At 39.2% G+C, this 17,477-nt stretch overlaps 2 protein-coding genes across 2 annotated transcripts; one reads left to right on the top strand and one right to left on the bottom strand.

The window, feature by feature from the left end:
• Window positions 1-4,360: 4,360 nt before the first annotated feature.
• tgoln2 (trans-golgi network protein 2) lies at window positions 4,361-14,866 on the top strand. The gene is made up of 4 exons (XM_008419078.2): window positions 4,361-4,596; window positions 10,012-11,984; window positions 12,161-12,244; window positions 13,825-14,866. Exons 1-4 carry the CDS (start codon window positions 4,542-4,544, stop codon window positions 13,828-13,830), a joined length of 2,118 nt encoding a protein of 705 aa, XP_008417300.2. The 5' UTR covers window positions 4,361-4,541; the 3' UTR covers window positions 13,831-14,866.
• Window positions 14,867-16,203: 1,337 nt separating this feature from the next.
• LOC103470545 (dual specificity protein phosphatase 14) lies at window positions 16,204-17,105 on the bottom strand. Its single transcript, XM_008419079.3, has one exon. It carries the CDS (start codon window positions 16,890-16,892, stop codon window positions 16,347-16,349), a length of 546 nt encoding a protein of 181 aa, XP_008417301.1. The 5' UTR covers window positions 16,893-17,105; the 3' UTR covers window positions 16,204-16,346.
• Window positions 17,106-17,477: the final 372 nt, after the last annotated feature.

Here is a 17,477-nt window from a genome sequence, read left to right as displayed (position 1 = left end):
TGTAACGTCGTAAAATGTAAGAAATACCCCTGCGAGGCACCGTGTGCAGCACTTCATCGTGTATCTGACCTCCATGTCGAAGAGGAACCTGTAAAATCTAAATGATGATCGATTTGATTTGATGATTGAAATCTGCTGCAGGGTTTGAGTTTATCTTTTTTTATTTATTTATTTTAAATGTGTCTGGATGCCGCTCCTCTCAACATCTGCCATGTAAGCACGAGGTCAGATTTAATTCATGTTAATTTTTGCTCATTAGAGTCCAGCAATCTCTTGCCAGGATTGCCTTTTTTTTTTTTTTTTCCCAGGTTCTACTTTGATCTCGGACTTATTCCAGGCTAACCATTTCATTTCACACATCCTGAAGCTGCTCATAGAAAGTCGCACTGTATTAATGCAGACCTCTGCTCACATCAGTAACCACGAGTGTAATCAGAAAGACTCGATTCTCTTTCTGCTATCGACTACATGACCTTATAGTCCCACTAATAACAGGATGCGGTGCTGGCGTCACATGCGGTTTCCTAAAGTGATATTAATTGATTGTTTCTGTAGCATTCACCGAGCTTAGCAAGACTCAGCTGGTGCCTTTGTGACGACAGGTATGGCTCGCTGTGAGCTTAAGACTCTCCTTAATGTATTATTCATACCCGTTTGACCTTAAAGATGGAAATGCAAATGGGTGTCAAGAATGAGAGGGATCATTGGACTTTTCAAATGTCAAATAGCGTACCACAATTAAAACATATTCATTACAACAACCCACAGGTCCCCAACACCCAGCTGAGATGTAAAACACCTCCAATTAACATTTAGATCATTATCTCCTCTCTAAAGCCACTGCGCACTCTCAGGTGCAGCACTGTTACGGGTATCACAGGGAGAGGTGAAGGGATCAATGAGTACTATTTTATTTCTGAGAATACAAAAAAAATAAAAAAAATACACAAGGCTGGCAGAGAATATTAGCTGCACTTGCTGGGAAACCTTTTTAATTAGCAAGAGTTCTGTGATCTGCTGAACTGTTGGTAGTTTTTAAAATATGCAGAATGTATCAATACTGCCATCTGTTGATGGAGTCAAAGATTGACACAGCCTCTTCGTTTTGAGGTCAGTCTGAGTCATGTCACTTTTCAGCCACATGATGGCAGTAGTGACAAATTTTCATGGATTTGGGTTAAAACCTGAGAAGTGATCAATGAATTGAATATACCTCCTGTATTATTATTATTATTATTATTATTATTATTATTATTATTATTATTAGTAGTAGTAGTAGTAGTAATAGTAGTAGTAGTATTACCTTAGGGTTCTCATTAGAATTTTGAAGTAATATCTTTGATTTTACACATTTTATCAGACGGAATAAAAAAATCTTGATCAAAGTTTGTTTTATTTATTTATTCACATTTTGAGCTAAACTGCTTCTTTGCAGAAAGTGAGTGTATAAAGAGTATAAAAGTAGATTTCCACACTAATTGAAGCTCCTGCATTACACTTTCAATCAGGACTCCAGTGTCTTCATGGACTCATTGACGTACTTTTCAGTGTTTTTGGGGTGACAGTTAAGAGGTTAATTAAATAATGTCTCAGGTTCCTGGTCTCTTCCTCAGACTGACAAACTGTATATGTGCAGACTCAACACCTTTAAATATCAGCAATGCCTCTAATGACATGACATATCAACACCTACAGCTTTAATCCTTCTCCTCCCCGATTTAGGTTTTATTTGACCAACATGTTTCCTCTGACTGGAGGTAAGATTGCTGTTTCAATCAAAAATAACAGTGGAAACTTGCAAGCAGCTGTTTAGTAACTGGTAGAAAGTCTTGGAAGAAGTGAATGGAAAGAATTTCCCACTGATTATTTAGAAGAGTATAAATAATCTTCAACATCCCATTTCATTAAAATGTGCATGTTGATCAAATCTATTCTTGAAACTACTTTGAGAAAGGCCTGCTTCATTTTGCATGAGAAGAAAAAACAACTTCTTGGTGGAATGAAAGTACTTAATATGTAAAGTTTGTCTTTATCAAATAAACTTTTGATGTGAGGCAGCTTCAGTCAGCAGAGACCTGAATTATCTTAAAATGTTTTTCCTGTGTATTTTAGGAGGAAATTCAGCAGTGTCCGTTTAGTCTGACTCATGTTCCTTATGTGCTCAGCTGAGCAAGGAAGGACAAATATACAAAAGGAGGATGTACATGTAGCATGTCTGGCTCTGGACTTAGTTCAAATATTTGTGTTTCTTTTAACATATGCAAACCAAATTTAACAAAATGCAACAGCTATGTCCTTCCTTCCGCACACCTAATACCTGTTTGGACCACACACCACCAAAACTGCTCTTTAACCAGTTATAACCAGTTTTACCAGGAAAGGGGATGTCTTAATTCCTCGGTATGCCAATAATCATTTCAGTATACCATAAACATTAAAGGAGCTTAGATCCTTTCAGTCTTTGACCAAAGGTTGTATCTTAATCTTGTTACCGTCGAAGCAACAATCGTGTAGGCTGTCTACACCACCTGCTAAAGTATTTCTAAGTCTTGCGCTTTTTAACATTGCGCCACATTACAACCACAAGCTTCAATGTGTTTTGATAAGATATTGTTTGACGGACCAACACCAAATGTGAGGACTGTGTTCAAACCCTTCATCAGGCTGTTGTTGTGCACTTATTGTGGATCATTTTTGGGTATAGCATCATTTTGTTTCTCAATATGCAGTTAGTAGTACTTATTTGGATATCGTTTCAGTGTTAGTCTAACTCTTGGCTTGGCAAAATCCTTTTGTGTTAATGTCTCTGTTTATCATTTTCCTGCAGCTTGTCCATTCAGTTTCTCATCCAATTGCACAACATTCCACTGATTAGCCTCGCATCATTCAAACTCCTCCCCAGTTGTCAACATCTACTTCGTTTCTTTACTTCCTCATCTGATCATTCGGTAGTCTTCCAGGATTCACTTGTATTGAGCTCAATTCACAATCCCATCAACTTATCAGCTCCCTGTCCCTGCTGAAGAAGAAATATCCTCACAGCATGATTCTGTCACCACCCTTTTTGAGTTCTGTAAATTTTCATTCTTGGTCTCACATGAGCAGAGAACATTCTTCCGTGTGCCCAGTATTGCTTTGGGCACACTGCAAACAGGAACTCAACAACATTGCTCTTCTTGCCACTAGGAATTCAGATGAATATATGTAATGTTTACAAATTATTTCCCCTGAGCTGTGGATCTCTGCAGCTCTTCCACACTTATCTGTTTTCTGGAGCAACTGGGCTTAGTGGGAAAAGTATGGTTATCTTGCAGTTGTATTTTGTTATTTTTAAATTCTCCTTTCAAGTAACATTTCGTATTTTAAATTTAACAACACTGTTACGACTGGCTCAGTGTCGTAACAAAAACAGTAGACCCTGCTGCAGTTATAGTGCGTACAAATGAATATTTATTAACAAAAACAACAATGGATTGTGGATATCAGTATCAGTGGTGTAATGCAAATGCTTGGATGTGTTGTATGAGTGCATATGGAAGTGTTGAAGTGCCAAAACAAAGACAAAATCAAAAGTGCAAAAGGAGGGGACCTGAGGCCTGGAAAACAAAATTTCTCAAGGGCAGAGTGGACGCTGAGGGCGACGCAGAAAATTGAGACAGCCAGGTTCAAGTACTCAACGGATCAGAGACACCTGCAAAGGGGAGGAGCACAAAGACAGACCAACAAGACACCTGGAGGCCAGCCTACAAGGCCCAGGGCCGTAACAACACTCAATTCCATATTCTTGTGTTTACAGGATATACAGGAAGTGGTCTCAAAGAGAGGGAACCTGCTGACCTCTGTCAGTGACTGGACACTTGCTTGTAATCATCTGTCACTCAACTCAAATATCCTCATTTGGACTATACTGTTACTATGAAATAAAATAAAAAATATTTGTTTTTTTTAAACAGTTTTCTAAATTTCTATTCTTTCCAAAATGGAAATACAATTAGCAAATTGCTTACATACATGTTATTCGTATTAAAAGCCTTGTCTATGGAAAGAATTAAAAATATGAATCATATTTGTAATATTTCTCTGACTGACTATAAAAATTGCAGGTACAGCAGGACCTGCAACCGGATCCAATCTTTGCTGCTCATAAAAGGTTACACTCTGAGGCTGTGATTGGTCAGATGATTGAATGCCTAATCAAACTGATCTAGGTGTAAACACACCTAGAGAGAACACGGTCACTGTTCTATTAAGCCCGTTGTTGCTAGTTATGAGAAACAGGTAATGATTAGCTAAATCACCATAAATGGTAAATAACTGCCATGTAATACAGCACTCAACCAGTAGGGGGCAGAAAACAGCTCTTTCTGTTTTGGAGGAGCTGTAGAAGAAAAGCGGGTTTATACACGGAAGCAAAACCACGACGTAAATCTTACAACCTGTCTACTCTCGTTTGTCTCTTCGGATTGAGTTGAGAGGACTGGACAGATTAGATTATACAGATTTGGTTTACATTTCACCGGGTGGTGGACGCAGCGGACACAATGCGGACGGCTTTGTTGTCACTTTCTATTTTGATACTCTGCGTATTGGTCGCAGGTGAGTGAAAGTTTGTATAGTTTATATTATTTAGTCTTTTATTTAGAAATATGAGTCACTGTTACGGAAACTCTAATATCCGCCATTGGTTGGTGGTATTTTTTTTAAACTACATAATGTAGCTGTTGGTCAAAAACATGTATAGGGAGATTTGACAACAAGCATGATGAATAAGATAATTCCAGAAATGCGGATATCCCCCAAGAAGCTGCCATATTATCAGATAATTACAAACCAGAACTACCTGTATGCTCAAACTCATTTAAATATAGTTTGTCAACAAGTTCTTAAGGTCACTTTTTCACTTCGGTCAAGCCAGCCGACGTTATCTTCATAGTGAAAGAGAATATTTCCGTACGCACATTGCTAAATGATCTCAAGGGATTGAGACAACTGTGTGGTCATAAGCAAACCACTAAGCGACGAGGCATAAAAAGTTTTATATTTGCAAGGATGCTTAAGGGTTGGACTCTGGAGCAATGGAAGAAGGTTACGTGGTCTGATGCGTCCACACATACCCGCCTCAGGGTAAGAAGAGATGCAGACGAAAATTATTTCTCCCATCTTGTGTCTTCTGTACAAGCCTGTGGGGGCGGTGCTGCTATCTGGGGTTGCTTCAGTTGGGTGAGGTTTAGGTTCAACAACATCATGTGGCCAAAGAATGAGATCAGATGACTCTCTGAATACAAGTTATTTAATCAGTGGAGGGTTTTCTTCCCTGATGGCATGAGCTTATTCCAAGATGACAATGCCAGGATTCACTGGGCAAAAAATTGTGAAAGGGTGGATCACGGAGCACGAGACATCCATTTTGCACATGGATTGTCCACCACTGAACCTTAGCTCCATTGACAGATTGTTGGTGTTCACACATTTCGTCTCCAAGGTTTACAATCACGGCACAGAACAGAAAGCCTCATCTGCTAATAGTGTGTTTGTTTTGCCATTTTCTTATAGCTCATTTGGTCCGAAAACAACCCCAAACAAAACAATGACGTTGAGGTGTTATTGCCTCATGTATTCACAGAGACTAAAAGAAAACTAGAGACCAAGCATTAATACTTAAGGCAGGATGACAACTATTTCAAATTGATATTTTAGGAAATGCTGTGACACAGTCCGCCTCATAGACTAAATGAACAGAGGTACACGGCATTTTAAATATTTGCCTTTTGATGACTTTGATGGAGTTCTCAAGTTACCTGAAAGAGGAACATGCAAACTTTCAGGCAGAATGTAGATTATTTCCAGTTCTAGATGCAGATGCCCACTGCATGCAATCTGCGTAGTTGGATAGATCATTCAGAGACTGTCACAAATCCAGTATATGACAAATGTTTCAGTTGTAGATTTTAAAACATAATGTGCATAATTACGATAAAAAAAATAAAGACCTTCAGTTCAGTTTACCTTATCCATATGGACTGCTGTAAAAAAATGGTTTGCACTTTACAACTTTGTATTGTTTTTTGCTTGTTTTTGTACCTTTAAAATCATTGTATACATTTTATCAAGGATTACCTAAATAAATGCAAATGCAGATTTCATATTATTATTTAATCTATTAAGGAGGAAACTATTTCCATCCTAATCCTAATGTGTTGCTACAACGGACATCAAGTGGTTACAAATCTGCCAATGTGTCTTTGTCATTGCTGTGGCCCTCTCTTATTTGCAGGGTTGTTTTACAGGTAACACATCAACATTTAAAGTCCATACTTTGACTACACCATTCATTTTGTTTGTTAGAACCATTCAGTGTAACATATCACAGTATTTTATAATCCCTTTGAGATTATGGATACAGACTAAGGTTACAGACTTTCCAAACTTTCTGATTGAGAGCAGAATTCATTATTGTAACAATAATTTGTCCAGGTGCTAAAGCAGTCCAAAACTTTTTCGCACTGCTGCCACCATTAGCTTAGGTAGGATTGTCCTTTCCTGAAACGCTGTTTCACACCAGATGTAATGGAATTACACGACTTATAGTTTTCTACTTTTGTCTAATCAGTCTTTTAGACTTTTTATATCATTAAGGAGACAAACTTTTTTTGTTCTTTTTGCTACTAGTTGTAATATTTTTTTGCTTTTTTATTGTACAGGTCAGTCAGTTGGGCTTAGGCATAGCTCATTAAGTTTTGTGGTATTTTGATTGATTGATGGTTTAACAAGGGGAGTAGGTACTTCTTTCACATAGGGCCAGGTTGTTTTGGGTAGCTTTTTTTACTAGATGAATAAAATTTCTATTTAAAATCTGTTTTATAATTAGCAACAGTGACGTGCGGTGAGGTTCATTGCTGGTGAGGCACTGACTTATGTTTTAGACACCATGCATGTTTTTGGACCTACGGAAATTTCGCGCATCCACAACACGCTGGGGGGCAAAAAGACTAATCTTTTACCTATCATCCAAAGCCGCGTTAACTCAGCGAAATTTAAAAATGTAGGTATTAATTTCGTGCTATGATCCGCAGCAAAGTGATCTGTATTCGCCAAGCTACGCAGACTCGTTGCCATAGCAACTGACAACAATGACACTTTATGTTTTAGGATTTAACACCAAAAAACATTCAAGAATTTTGCACACAGAACAGAACATTTAGTCTGTTGTAGTACGTTTTAGGCTTCATGTTTTATTAATAAAGAATTGCTGTGGTAGATTAGCTACCGCTTCTACTTTACTGAATTATTTAGTCATGAACTGTAGCCCACAAAACGCACATTTCATTAAAAAACTAAACAAAAACATCTTATTGATGTCTTACCTTTACGTATCAATGAAATCCATGCACCGCTAATTCCGCACAAAAATATCCGTTCATCCAAAGCCACGTCTATCCTCGGCATGTCTTTTCTACTCCGTTTGAGAATCATGAAGCTGTCTCGAAGCAAAACTTTCAGCTCCGGTGTTGGTCTTCCTTTAGTTATTATCTCCTGCTTCAATTGAAAATCCACTTTAGAAAACTGTTTAAGTGTAGAAATGTAGTCTTTCATGTTGACGTCGGAAGAGAGAAGAAAACAAATACATCGCTGTACTTTACTTATTTACTGTGTGGGTAGCTCCATGGCTAGCTCACTGTGTCTTACTCTGCATTTGTGCAGTCACAATATCTGGGAACATGAGCGCCCCCAGCGGTGAGGCAAGAGAACTGCCTGCCTCACCTCGAGTCTGTTCCCTGCCGTTTCTGATCGCTCCTCCGCACACAAAACACGATACACACACAGTTAGTGACAAAAAACATTGTACATTATATACATAAGCAAAATTATGGAAAATCAGTCCATATATTAAATGTTTCTTAGCCATTTTATTGCCGGTGTACAGACAGGACAAACATGCTGTCAAATAATGGCAGCCAGTGCAGTTAGCGAGAGGTTGCGTATCCCAGGTGAGGCTCGGCTCACTGCTGCCTCACCGGCTTCACTTCTGAGCATTTGAATGGGAAAATGTGAAAATCCAGCGATTTTGAAGAAATACTAATCAGAATTGGTTAAGCTAAGTAAAAAATAGATACTTTATAGCACAAAACCACAGGGTGAAAATAGCAATATAAAGGATTTTATATTGTATATTATTTTTTCACGATGACAGGTGAGGCTGTGCCTCACCTGCCTCCCCTGACCGCACGTCACTGATTAGCAAGTTTATCTCTGATATTATGTAAGTTTAATGATCCAAAATGTTTAAGTGCGATTAAAAGTAGAGGACACTGTATGTTGTGGGCATTTTTGTTGAATTTTTATGTATTCTGTACACTGTTGTTTTTTTTTTCTTAAAAACTTAAGAATGTACTTGAGCTAATTTTGTACCTAAATCTTTAATTAACTTTTAGGCTGTGGTTGATTTTGGTTTCGACCATCTAATTAATTAAGAGATTAAGATCACGCCCAGTGCTGTTGCTAAACCTTTGGGTAACCTAAGCCAAATGTTTTTTTTTTCTGTATACATTTGTACTTTGCTTTTGAATAACGCAGTGAGCAAATTAGAATTGCAAATAGAATATGCAGTAAAAATATAAAACACAGTAAAAATATGAAACAGTACTCTGTGTCTAGTATTCATTTACATCACTTACTGTTAGTAAGTGATGTAAATGAATACTAAGTAAGTGTGTTAGTTAGATTTCAAATGGTGTGTAGTGATGTCTTCAGCATTTTCAGGTAATGTCACCAAGATCTGGCTTCCTTGCATTAGAAAACACTTCTAAAGTGAAATGTCATAATGGACCATAACAAAGCCACTCACTTGTACATAAACATAAAATTGGAACATTTAATTTTAATGACACTGTGCTGTCATTGACATGACTTTGCTTTTGAGTAATGTGCAATATTCTGAACAAGTCACTTACTTTGGCAAGTTAGTTTGTACAAACTAAGAAATGCACTAGCCGTTGTGAAAATGTTAATATTAATGATGTGAGAAATGCCCCAAAAGCAACAGAGATCTTCACAACCTCAAATTAAGTTGCATATTATTTTAGATTAACAGACTATAACACCGCTGTTCAAAGTAAATCTTTTTTATGAAGCAGGACAGATGTAACAGGCTGAACATGGACTCATTTGTCATGTCTTTGCTGCTTTTGTATCATTTCTCAGTTTCATTTGTTCAAAGCGGTTTTGTATCGCTTCAGTAGTTCATGTAAAACGATGTGTCACTGCATTTCTTTGTCTATAAATGGTAAAGTGATTCCAGAGATTCTTCCCGTTTCTTTCCTTGTCTATAGCATTATTTGAGCGCTGCAGTGACCCGTCTGCATATGCAGTGAGACTGACCTCAGCGTGTATATCTCTGTGAATGAACAATAATTTGAGGGGTGTGCATTTAAATCTCACACAGTCTCATTCAATAGTGTTCTGGCACATTCGTGTCAAACATAAGGTGTCTGCTTAGCTCTGTACGCTGTATGTGAGCGTACAGGCAAAGCTCTTGCTCTGAGCACTCTCAGATGATGCTCAGAGGAAAAAGCTAGGTTTTGGCCAAACATGATTTTGAGGCATAATGTAACAACTGGAAAGAGGGCACCATGGGGAGACATGAGACAGGAGATTCATCTTTATCTCGAGCAAAAGTTACATTTGTATTAACATAATTTATCTACTTTTATTTGGAATATGTTATAATTACTAAAACTAATTTTCTAACAGCTGAATTTTTTGGTGCCCACCCCCAGGCCAAGAGGTGGATTGAAAATGTTTTGTTATACAGTATGTCTCAATGATAGGTAATTTTAGGATTTTATGAATTTGGAGGATCAGATTAGGTTAACATTCTTCAAACTGTAAGAAATTGTCAGAAAATATTTGCAAGAAATCAAGTTGGAAGGGCATTCAGCAATAAACAAGCTGTTGTCATGTGGTTTGTTTCTGCAATAGTTTGAATTTAATTTCTGCTTTTTCTTTTCACAGGGGCTCCAAGTGTCGAGAGAGACGCACCAGAACATATTGTTCCAGATGGTAATTTGGGCAGTCAAGACCCAAATACCGCAGGGAAGCAGGGAAAGGGAGCAACACCTGATGGATCTGGAACAAAAGATCCAGGAGCAGGAAAGAAGGAGGGAGAGGGTGGATCGGATAAAAAAGATCCAGAAACAGTAAAGAAGGAGGGAGAGGGTGGATCGGATAAAAAAGATCTAGAAACAGTAAAGAAGGAGGGAGAGGGTGGATCGGATAAAAAAGATCCAGAAAAGGTAAAGAAGGAGGGAGAGGGTGGATCGGATAAAAAAGATCCAGAAAAGGTAAAGAAGGAGGGAGAGGGCGGATCGGATAAAAAAGATCCAGAAACGGTAAAGAAGGAGGGAGAGGGTGGATCGGATAAAAAAGATCCAGAAACGGTAAAGGAGGGAGAGGGTGGATCGGATAAAAAAGATCCAGAAACGGTAAAGGAGGGAGAGGGTGGATCGGATAAAAAAGATCCAGAAACGGTAAAGGAGGGAGAGGGTGGATCGGATAAAAAAGATCTAGAAACAGTAAAGAAGGAGGGAGAGGGTGGATCGGATAAAAAAGATCCAGAAAAGGTAAAGAAGGAGGGAGAGGGTGGATCGGATAAAAAAGATCCAGAAAAGGTAAAGAAGGAGGGAGAGGGCGGATCGGATAAAAAAGATCCAGAAACGGTAAAGGAGGGAGAAGGTGGATCGGATAAAAAAGATCCAGAAACGGTAAAGAAGGAAGGAGAGGGTGGATCGGATAAAAAAGATCCAGAAACAGTAAAGAAGGAGGGAGAGGGTGGATCGGATAAAAAAGATCTAGAAACAGTAAAGAAGGAGGGAGAGGGTGGATCGGATAAAAAAGATCCAGAAAAGGTAAAGAAGGAGGGAGAGGGTGGATCGGATAAAAAAGATCCAGAAAAGGTAAAGAAGGAGGGAGAGGGCGGATCGGATAAAAAAGATCCAGAAACGGTAAAGAAGGAGGGAGAGGGTGGATCGGATAAAAAAGATCCAGAAACGGTAAAGGAGGGAGAGGGTGGATCGGATAAAAAAGATCCAGAAACGGTAAAGGAGGGAGAGGGTGGATCGGATAAAAAAGATCCAGAAACGGTAAAGGAGGGAGAGGGTGGATCGGATAAAAAAGATCTAGAAACAGTAAAGAAGGAGGGAGAGGGTGGATCGGATAAAAAAGATCCAGAAAAGGTAAAGAAGGAGGGAGAGGGTGGATCGGATAAAAAAGATCCAGAAAAGGTAAAGAAGGAGGGAGAGGGCGGATCGGATAAAAAAGATCCAGAAACGGTAAAGGAGGGAGAAGGTGGATCGGATAAAAAAGATCCAGAAACGGTAAAGAAGGAAGGAGAGGGTGGATCGGATAAAAAAGATCCAGAAACGGTAAAGAAGGAAGGAGAGGGTGGATCGGATAAAAAAGATCCAGAAAAGGTAAAGAAGGAGGGAGAGGGCGGATCGGATAAAAAAGATCCAGAAACGGTAAAGGAGGGAGAAGGTGGATCGGATAAAAAAGATCCAGAAACGGTAAAGAAGGAAGGAGAGGGTGGATCGGATAAAAAAGATCCAGAAACGGTAAAGAAGGAAGGAGAGGGTGGATCGGATAAAAAAGATCCAGAAACGGGAAAGAAGGAGGGAGAGGGTGATGAAGATGATGAGTTGGAAAAAGAAGACATCAATGCATCAGAGACGGATGGAGAGGGTGATGAAGAGGATGGGTTGGAAAAAGAAGGCATCAATGCATCAGAGATGGAGGGAGAGGGTGATGAAGATGGGGGATCGGAAAAAGATGCAGCAAAATCGCAGGGAAAGCTCTCTTCAAGTAGTCAATCTGGCAAAGTCATAGATACAAGCGAGATGGAGGGGGAAAACAGTCATTTCTTTGCTTACCTCGTCACTGGAGCTGTGATGGTGGCCGTTCTCTACATCGCTATGCACAACAAGCGCAAGGTACTTTAAGCACACAATGAAACTGAACCTTATGTTCATGTTGTTGTGTGATGGAGCCCTGAGCACAGTTACACAACAATTCATTATTGAGCTAGTTTGTAGGAACCTAAAGCTAATTTCTGCTTTAGGTCAAAATCTTGATTTTAAAAAAAAAAAAAATTTCTTCTTTAATCCAGATTATCGCCTTTGCTTTGGAAGGGAAGAATTCCAGATCCGCACGCCGACCTAAATCCTCAAATTACCAGAAGCTGGAACAACATGTAAGTTGTAGCAGCAATGAATTACGACAAACCATCCTACTGCACAAACTCAACCTTAAGGAGGAAAATCTTTGCCTTTATATTTAGAAAAATCTTTCTACAAAATGTGAGATTGTATATTTTTATGTTTAATTTTTTAAGAATCAGTTGACATACTGAGAGATTGAAAAAACAACAATAAAGAACAGTTGAGTTATGCTTTAGCTTTAACCTGAGAGGGGAGTAAAAAGAGAGTTGGAAAGAAGTATTGATCTGTCGGCTTTTAGCGCCACGACAGTCAGAAAGCAACAGAATAAAGGTTCTTACTGCGTCCAAAATCGAGCTGTTGCCACTTGCACTTACTGAACTACCTGGATCTCTGCAGGTGTATAGTTCGACCTCATTCCTCTTGGCTTCATTAACAGAATTTGTAGCACAAACAACTGATTTGAATGGGCTCTCTGTCCTGGCCCAGGAAGCTGGTTAGGTGGGTGGTTCCAGTCTTTGGGCCGCACTGGAACAGGATTAACGACATGACAAGGGGAAGCACCTCTGGATAATATGCTAACATGAATATAAAGAACCGCTTCATCAGGAGCCAGAAGCAGGCGTACGGGGAACAGCAGCTTATCAAAATGTTGCAAATGGTATTTTAAAACTGTCATTTAAACAATGTTAATTTAAGGTGAGGATTTTAGAGAAATCATTTACAGGGATAATACTGGAATAAATATCTGTGTAAATAAGCTGTGTCCATGCACTACTGTCCTTCCCAATATCACTTAAATACAAAAAATATGAAACATTTGTTATGAATGACAAAGCTCTGTCTGGACACTTGGGTGACAGAATCCAAATCAGTTCTTTTGCTTGACCTTTAGTGGAAAAGCCAAATATCTGACCATGGTGAGGCAAAGCCTCGTCTTGATGTCCTCTAATTTCCAGTCTGAAGCTCTCGCTAAACTTGTTGGGAGGAGACATCAAGAGCGACCGATCAACCAATCAAATGGACTTGGATTAGCTCTGTCTGGTTTTAGACACCCAATGCAAAAAAATGAATGCTGTTGTAGTGCAGTGAAAATGTATTTTCAGTTTTTTAGATTTTTTTTTGTCTTTTTTTGCTTTCACACTTAAAGGTTTCATTTCTTTAAACACATTTTAAGATCAGACAAAGAAAGCCAGAGTGAATACAAACCCCCCCAGCATTCAAATAATTGTATTAAATTAAAGAAACTGTCCAAACTGACCAGCAGTGTTTTATTTCTTTTATTTTTAAATTATTTCAGATGGGAAGGTTTTTGAGCATGAACAGTTTATTTAAAATCTTGGCAGAGAATCTCAGTCGCATTTTAATCCAGACTTTAACTAGGCCGCTCCAAAGACGTCATTTAGTTTTCGTCTTTTGATTCTTTAATTTGAAATTAAAGAGAGGTGGACTTCAAAATTCATGCTTATGTCATCTGGGTCCTGAAGCAATAAAACACCCCCACACCACCACCATGTTTAAACACTGCTATGATGACCTTTTTCACCACCTGCGTGGATGAGAGGCTCATCAAATCCAATCAAATTTTGGTGACTTTGAACTCTTTTTCTTTCAGATGTGATCCAAAGCTGCCCAGAGAAGCTGAGAAAACGGCTTTTGTGGATTGCGAGTGGATACAAATCATGGATCTGCACTTAGTAAAACAACCTGTTAAATGGACATTCTCCTATTCTTGACTTCTAAATGTTGCATGACTATGCAGACAACACTGATGCCTTATTGGGAAAGGGAGGGAGTTAGAGGGGGCTGAGATGGAGGGGGAAGTAAAAAAGGAAGTTATGTGAAATAGGCTTGCAGTATTTTGCACTGCTTTTGCAATCTGGCCTGTCGAAGGTCCTCACTCAGGATGTAGAAGTAGCAAATCAAACGTCTGCACTTCCATCTTAGTTTATGGTATTGGACAGATTTCAACATGCACCCGAGTAAGTCGTCAATGTCGTGTTTCTGTTTAAATACCTCTATTTGTGCCGTTTCCTTAAACAATCTGTTTTGGAACCACTGTTGAAATCTTGTCAGTCCAGTTATCGTATGCTCGGCCAATGGTGACTTTTTGCTGTTTTGTGTTGTTTTTTGTCTCAACTTATACCACTTGATGGGTTGGATCTGTTGTCCAGAATATATAGTTTCTACCTGAAATTGCATTTTGTAGGGTGGGATTTGACTGCAGCCTCTTTGTTTTGGTTCTTTCAGGAAAAAGATTGCTCTGTACATATGACCACTAAAATAAGAAGTTTGTTCTTTCCCCTTGAATGGATTTGTTTTTGTATTTAGAAAAAAAATGCCATACCTGTGCCAAATTATTCAAGGAATTATTGTGATTTATTGTGCTGCTGTCTTTCTTTTTGTCTCATACTTTTCAGTAAGCTTTTTTATTCTAGCAAGTTTTGGTGAAAGAGAGAATAATCTGCTGCTTCCTGGAAGCCCTGTTTGTAGTATGCCAAACAGTTAATCTTTTTTGGTCCTCTGAGTTAAGTGTCACAATTATAGATAATTTATAATTTCAGGAGGAATTTTATGGACACTCTGCTGTTTTACTTCATATCAAATATGATCAGCTGACTGCTTGTATATTAAAATAAAAGCTATTTGATAACTTTCTTCTGTCACTTTTTTTCCCCTCTTGAATACTTTAAACAGTACATCCCTAATTTAATCCTTGTCATGTGCAAAAAGTCATGGGCTAAAAGGGCAAAAAAAACAGTGCAAAATTACATTATCATTCCAGGACGGTGGAAAAAAAATGCTTCTAAATATCTAAGTAGATTTGCACAAGATGACTCTCAACTGATTGGGGAAAACAAGACATTTTATTATAAAATGTAATTTTCATCCAAAAATGTGGTTTTGTCTGTTCTGGTTTTAAAAAGTGCCCTCAAACACAAGATTGCATGCTAGTCTTGCTTTATTTTAGCAGACACGGTACCTTGCAGCAGTTCTCCCACATCCTGAACTTCCCCATATTTTCTCAAATTTACAACCTTAAAGTATTTCATTGATATGTTATGAGGTACACCAATACAAAGTAACAACTTTTTAGGAGTTCACAGCTGACAACTGTAGCTTCAATTTGAAGCTGAGTTGATGCTTTTTTTTTTAATGTACCTTTTGCTCTGACCGCAGTTTTCCGGACCTCCCAGATCATATATCTAGATTCTGACTGAAAATTCTGACGCAAGATTATGGTTTGGTTTGAAGCTTCCTGTTTTTTTGAGGTCGTTCTGCTCAATGGAGCAATCTGACACTGGTGTCCAAACTCCACAGAGGTCGGCATGCAAAAGTGGGCATTTATCGTATTGTTTATCATTTATACCGTGACCTAAAAAGCAGCAATAAATAGTTATTAGTAAGATATAGCAGCGAAAGGTTCCACACCATAGCTTAAATTTTAAAATGTTTCAGTATCCCTGAATGGTCATCTTGATGGACCTAATTCACAAATATGCAAATAGTGTAACATTCGGCATGAATTTCAGCATCTGTAATTATGTAACTAGTTTCTGATCTAATCCTAACCTAATAACTATGTCATCATTGTCAACTGGACATTTTGAGCATTTATTCAATATCCTATAGACATTTTTAAGTGGCCACCTGTCTATTGTCTTCTGCTTAACCAAGATTGGCTAGCAGGTCCTGGAGGGAAACCCAGACACTCTCCAGCACATTCTGGGGTTTCCCAGGTGGGATTGGTGCCTTTTGTCTGATTGACTCATTTTGATGATGATGAGGAGGAGGAGCTCCCCTGGTTGATGGAGCTCATCACCCTCCCACCATTAGCTTAGACCTCATGGCAAAAGCTCATTTAAGCCTCTTATAGTATCTGACCGGGATCTGGTTCTTTCTCTCAGGATCTCGCGACCAAAAGAGAAACACAGAATTTGTTAAATAAGTTAAGAAAAATATTTTTTTTAAAAACGGGACACACACAAACAAGTATTTATTTAGATTGTATTAAACAGTTTCTAAAACTCTCTCAGTGCCAGTAGGTCTGTCTTTTTAACCCAAAGGTGACTCATGTTTACATCGCTGCTCATCAGCGCCACAGTATTTATTCCCCCCCAGTGAGTCAGTGTCTCTTCACAGAAGGACCATGTTCCGGGTCTCCTCTTCGTAAATGTCAGGTATCTCTCCAAAAGAAGAAGGCACCATCCTGACTGAACTGCTCCCACGCAGCTCCGCCTCATACTGGATGAGCTGCCTCCAGAACCCGGGGTTCGGCCTGACGATAGGCCGACAGCTCTTCAGCAGCCGGTGGGCCTCCAGCAGGCTGGCCCCGCGGTGCTTCATGAGATAGGCCAAGCAGAGGGCGGCGGAGCGGCTCACCCCGGCGTTGCAGTGCACCAGTGTGCAGCCGTGGCCCTCTGCTGTGCTCTGTATTTTATCCGCCACCTGGTCAAAGTGGTCCCTGAGCGGGGACTTCGGGGAGTCGGGCACCGGGATGTGGATGTACTCCACTCCGGGAGGAGGCGCAGCATCGTTCTTGGTTTCTGTGGCGTTTATGATGCAGGTTATCCCATTTCCAGTCACCTGGGAGGAGTCCTTAGCTGCTCTGCTACTACTCAGGAAAAGGTGCTCGGTGACCCGGCACAAGCCAGAGAGACTTGCGGTGCCAGGCTGATGCATAAACGATGAGAAGGAAAACAGTCGTCGAGTTTCTTTTAAAATGCGCCAACACAGAGCGCAGGCATGTATGGTAACCGAGAGGGATCAAATCTGAAGCAGCTCACGTTTCTATGTCGCCCCCTAGTGGATGGCAATTTTTAAAACCTGAAGCTAAAATATGTCTGGTAAAAAATAAAGAGGGAAAGTTCTGGATTTATAAATTCTCCATTAAAAAATTACATTCCGATTCAAAGGGGCATCGATTCCACTATTACATTTTGGTTATGTCCAAGACTCTCTCTTCTGAATCAGAGGTTTTGGTGATATCTATCTGCTACCTGACAACCATTGTCTCCTTGCTAGAAACCACAACAGCTGTAACAGAGAGACTGACATTTTAGTAAAACTCATTGCATTAAATCTGCTGTTTGCAAACATAAGCAACATGTCAGCTGTCAGATGTCTCAAATATATTGACGTCACTTCTGCTTCTAATATTAATGTCTGTTCATAGAAGGAAGCCAAGAATAAACATTTTTGAATTATGTTCTTATGTCTTCTATTGTAATTCTGAAATAGAAAATAACAATAACAATTTCAGTATTA

Source organism: Poecilia reticulata, chromosome 9 (genome assembly GCF_904066995.2).
Source record: "Poecilia reticulata chromosome 9, P_reticulata-male-v2, whole genome shotgun sequence".
Classification (NCBI taxonomy): Eukaryota; Metazoa; Chordata; class Actinopteri; order Cyprinodontiformes; family Poeciliidae; genus Poecilia; species Poecilia reticulata.
The sequence above is the reverse complement of the archived record's forward strand: the minus strand, read 5'-3'. Positions and strand labels throughout refer to the sequence as shown.

What these genes read in the sequence shown, in the direction of transcription:
- tgoln2 (XM_008419078.2), top strand. Translation starts at nt 4,542, where the DNA reads ATGCGGACGGCTTTGTTGTCACTTTCTATTTTGATACTCTGCGTATTG. An exon ending in ACTCTGCGTATTGGTCGCAG is followed by an intron (nt 4,597 to 10,011) that starts GTGAGTGAAAGT and finishes TTCTTTTCACAG; the next exon opens with GGGCTCCAAGTGTCGAGAGA. An exon ending in CTATGCACAACAAGCGCAAG is followed by an intron (nt 11,985 to 12,160) that starts GTACTTTAAGCA and finishes TCTTTAATCCAG; the next exon opens with ATTATCGCCTTTGCTTTGGA.
- LOC103470545 (XM_008419079.3), bottom strand. Translation starts at nt 16,892, where the DNA reads ATGCATCAGCCTGGCACCGCAAGTCTCTCTGGCTTGTGCCGGGTCACC.